This window comes from Python bivittatus, unplaced genomic scaffold, assembly GCF_059951505.1.
Source record: "Python bivittatus isolate LINGU-HERP-01145 unplaced genomic scaffold, Pbiv_v1 ctg000350_np1212, whole genome shotgun sequence".
Classification (NCBI taxonomy): domain Eukaryota; kingdom Metazoa; phylum Chordata; class Lepidosauria; order Squamata; family Pythonidae; genus Python; species Python bivittatus.
This window is the reverse complement of record NW_028277074.1, coordinates 28,510,307-28,515,024: the sequence shown is the minus strand read 5'-3', so window position 1 is coordinate 28,515,024 and position 4,718 is coordinate 28,510,307. Positions and strand designations below refer to the sequence as shown.

General features: G+C 38.6%; 1 protein-coding gene across 5 annotated transcripts in view; it reads left to right on the top strand.

Annotated features, from left to right (window-relative positions):
- The first annotated feature begins 61 nt into the window (after nt 1-61).
- The window catches only part of GK (glycerol kinase), a 37,153-nt gene continuing 32,496 nt past the window's right edge, over nt 62-4,718 (top strand). For 3 of the 5 annotated variants that reach the window (XM_007430467.4, XM_025168104.2, XM_025168102.2), the window contains exon 1: nt 65-330. In XM_007430467.4, coding sequence (XP_007430529.1) covers nt 259-330 — 72 coding nt within the window. In that variant the 5' untranslated portion in view covers nt 65-258. Of the gene's footprint in view, nt 331-4,718 lie in introns of all 5 variants that reach the window. The other 2 variants (XM_088144809.1, XR_015796817.1) reach the window with 2 other exon arrangements.

The following is a 4,718-nucleotide window of genomic DNA, read 5'->3' as shown; positions in this document are numbered from 1 at the left end:
CACCCCCAAACCTTTAGCCTATTTCCTGCGCCTCGTGGGAAACTCCGCCCTCCGCTACTCCAGCCGGCGTGCTGATTGGTGCCCGGGCGGCAGCATGTTGGCCAGCGCCCTCTGCCCCGCCTTCAGCCTCTGCTCCGAGAAACCACGCGCGGTTGGGATTGAGGGCGCCGGCGTGAGACCCTCTGGAAACTCTGCCGCTTTCTGCTCGGGCAGGGTCGCCTAAGAAACGGGCCAGGGGCGCGCCGACCGAGCCTCCCTATGGCCGCGGGTGGTGCGATGGGTCCTCTAGTGGGGGCCATCGACCAAGGGACCAGCTCCACAAGGTTCCTGGTAAGCGCAAGTGAACGGGCGGCGCAGCCGCTGCTTCCCCCCAAGAGCAGAGACAGCGAGCCACAAAGGGAGGGCGATTGCCCTTGGGGGGAGTGTGGAGGACACCGGCCGGGAGAGGCGGCGGGCATGTGACGGCAAGAGGAGCCACTCGCCCGGTGGACAGGCGTAATAGGCGCCCGGACGTCCCTAACAGGTGTTCCCTGTGTCAGGTTCATCTGTGGAAGCGAAAGGAAGGATAGGTGGAAGTAGGTTGAACAGCGATGGTGTGCGCTGTTTGAAAACAGCTTTTGGCACGCTGTTTTAAAAAATGAAGTGAAAGGATTCTGGAGGAGAGGGTGTGTTTTGGATGCGATGCAAGCCCTCGCTAGGTTTGGTTCATTTAGCGAGTTGAGCAGTGCCAAAATAAATAGTGACATTGTTGTGGTTAACATCATCATCTTGTCCCTTCGACTTTCTTTTTGACAGGACAACAGGACAGCTTTTTATTGGCTGTTCCTAACTGGAACTGCAGTTTATCTTTCCCTCTGCTGGAGTGAAAGGTAGTTTCAACTAGTATGCCTTCTATTAGCAGCTAGGATATGTGTCTCTTCTTGACATTCTGTTTGTCTTCCAAGGGACTATGAAGGTGTTTTTGGAGGAGAATTTTATGAAGCAGTTGGGCCTTTTCTTCCTCTTCCATTTGAAATCCTTATGTATTTCCTGTGGATGGGATGGTCCTGGACTCAGCTCTAAGGCTGGGCTTACAGAGTTTATTCCATGGTCTTCAGCAATAGATGTATTGGATGAGGGCAAAGTGAAAGGTTTTTGGTTTTTTTAATGGCATTTAAGGTATTTTAGTGCAAGTCCTATGTAATTATCTTGAGAATGCTTACTTGAATCATCTCTAAAATATAAAAAGTGAAGTTTTGTTTTCATTTTTGCCAGATTGATTCCTGCTCCTTACAGTTGAAGGCTTTAGTGACTGTTATTGGAAAGGAAAGTGTTTTTGTAATTTGAGGAGTGATTTTAAAACAGTTTCAGTAAAAAAAAAAAAAAATCCTCTGAATTTTACTAATGCTGTTTTGTAATACTTTTTCTCTCAAAGTATGAGTCATTTTTTTTTAAGCCAAAAGTTACCTGGAGAAGTGTCTAGAATTCATGAACTTATTGTACTTGAGTTATGAAACAGTGGAAGATCAAAATATCTTTCATGGACAGGCTAAAGTACCTGCTGTTGTTGAAGTAAAATGCCATCACAGATAATAGGAATTTTCAGATTAAATAAAACAAATTTGGTCTGGAAATGTATCAAGAAAAAATATACTAACTTTAGAGAAAGTTTAAAAAGTTTTGGTAGGCTCTTGCAACTTGCTTTCAGCTTAGCATACCTTTGTCAATTTTCAGAAGGACCAAAACATGTTTAGGTCCTTTAATAACAGTAGACTTCCAGAGTTGATACTAAATCCATGTTTGTGTATCATATGAATTAAAAGTCTCTTCAGAGATAAAAATGGGACTGGACTTCCTGAGGAGGTATGGTGAGTTGAGCCTACAGCTGTGGCAAAGACCAAGGAACCGGTGAATGGACCAGTTCCTTGGAACCTCTCTGGATAAGGAGAGGACAGGAGATCACCCACTTGTGCTCCAGAAAGCTGCTTCCACTAGGAAACCGCAGGACAGTGGTTTTCTGTGGGTTTGAGCACTAGGAGATAATGGGATCAGCCATCTTGCTTGCAAGCCTTTTAAAGGACACTAAGTTTGCAAAACTCACTTTATAATCACTTTAAGCAATTGCATATTAACTATCTGAAACCTATTAGAGTGCTTCAGAACAAGAAGTTTGAAAAGTGGCCAAGTAGGTTTATCTTCAATTCTGAATAAAAGAAAAAAATAATTATAAGCTTAAGAACTTAAAGAATTTGAAATAAACAGCAAAAAGCTAAATAAGATTTTGAGCTAAGAAAGTTATAAATGGATTAAGGGTCGAGATAAATTTGGAATATCAACTTTTACTATAGGATTTTGGAATTAAATATTTTAAAAAATAACAATTTTCTTGTGGGAAACAGACTTATTTTGGTATCCTGGCTATTGTAAATCATAACAAAGAAAAGTTATCATTTCATAAAGTGGACAGTAGAGGGGACTAAAGATTCTAAGCAGAAGAAAAAAAATAAAGCCTGTTTATAAAACAAAATGAAAGAAAACGTTATAACAACGAGAATATTAAAGGAGATCTTTGGAGCCAAAAATTACTAACTAAAATGACAGGCCAAGAGAATGATTTGGAAAAGGATGTTTTACTGGATATACAAAAGAAACTATCTGAAGTTTTAAAAATTAAAAGGGAAATACAAATGATAGACCATGAGAATGACCTAGAAAATGTTTTCTTATTGGATCTATAAAAGAGGCTTTTTAAAGCCTTGAAGAAATCTGTGCAATGGGATAAAAAAGTCGTGAAGAGAAATCAAATTCTGCAACAATATTTGATTGAATTAAAGATTAAGACTGTTAGAAGTAAAAGGAAGGAATATAAAGTTGGTTTAGTTGATGAAGATTAAAATAAGACATTTTTTGTAATTGTAAGTTCTGGCAGTCCTTAAAAAGGCAACTTTTTGCTGACACCAGGATTGATGTTTTATGGATTAGCTTATAGATAAGGGATGGGATATGGGATAAAGAACAATCTGTTTGTAGCCTTATAAGAGGTGAAGAGTTATTAAATTTGTTTATGCTTGTTGTGATGAAGGCTGCAAGTCACTTCTTTATATACAGTATTTCTTTTCTTTTTCTTTATTATATTCTTTCTTTTCTTTTTCTTATTTCTTCTTTTTCCTGCACTTTTTATTCTTTTTTTTTTTGCATTCTCTTTTCTTTCTCTAAGTTTAATTTGTATTCGTTTTTACTATTGTAATTAAAATTCTTAATAAAAATTATATTCTAAGAGAGAGAGACATAGAGAAATGGAATTAGAGTTTTCTGTGACTTTGGTAGTTACCTCTAGGTAATGAAAAAATATATAACTATGCAATTTCAATAAAAAATTGAACATTATACCAAAGTGCTGTGTTAGGAGGCACCTTCCAGTTCCTCTATAGTCAAAAACTATTATAAGCAATAGTCCTGCCTTCAAAATATCAAGTTTCAGGTAAATACTGATAAATTACCATACAGAATGGGCAGTTGTATCATTGGCTGGAGAAGAAATAGGAATATTTACTTCCTGGGTCCTGTTAGGTAACATTGTTTAATCAAAGGAACCTGGGTCATGCCAACCGTGCAAGATTAAATTGGCTCAGCAGATACTATGGGAGACAGGCAGTCTGTCAAATAACCAGTCCCTATGCTGTATAGGGCTTTATAAGTAATGACCCACACCTTGAATCACACATTTTCAAATAGGAATGGCTTGGTAAAGGAAAAGATTTTAGCTGAGAAAGTATGGGCTAACTGTACAATTTAGTAATAGCCCAAATTAACTCTGGTAAAAGTCACAAACAACTACGACTGCAGTCCATAAAACTATGGCTAACTAAAATAATAGTTATACTGTAAGAAAGTAAGAAGGCTTATGAAAAATCACCTGGCTTGGCTTGGGTTAAAAACTGCGGACTTCTGATCTTAAAAAATACATTATTGATCTTCATAATAGAAGATGGTAAAACATTTTGCCATGAAAGATCCACACTTTGCTGGATTATCTGTAAAAACACAAAGACCATTTGTCAGTATAAAAATGTCTTTTGAACCAGTTGATGAGGAAATTGTCCTCATCAATATTTCTTTATCTGGCCCTAATTTTAAAAAAATAAGATAGTGTGATCTGTTTGTAAATTGCTAATAACATGGCAACCGATTATATCCTTAATGTACTGATATTTAAGGCCTTTCAACTCATTGAAATAGAGTTGTAGAGAAAATAGAAATGTGGAAGAATTGACAATATGGAAATATCTTCATATAACAGATGTCCAGTTTTTTTAATCAGGATTGTTGAAATAGAAGAGGAATGTAATTCAATTCTAGTTTGTTTGCCTTGTTCATAGACAATTAGAGTCCATAATATCTAATAATGCTTTATAACTAGTTAACCAGTAAACAAAATTTAGTAATTTCCCCAAGTACAGTGGAACCTCGGTTTACGAACTTAATTCGTTCCGTGACTCTGGCCGCAACCCGAATTGGTCACAACCCGAAGCAAATTTCCCCATAAGGTTCAATGTAATTACTGTTAATCCATTCTGGCGTGGAGGACAGGGAGGCAGCTATTGCTTGGAGGGAGAGTCTCTCTCCCTACGACCACATGTCGGGCGGAAAATGGCCACAGACCACGTGTCAGGGGTGGAAAAATGGCTGCGGACTGTGTCACGGGAGGGAAAATGGCCGCGGACCACGTGTCGGGCGGA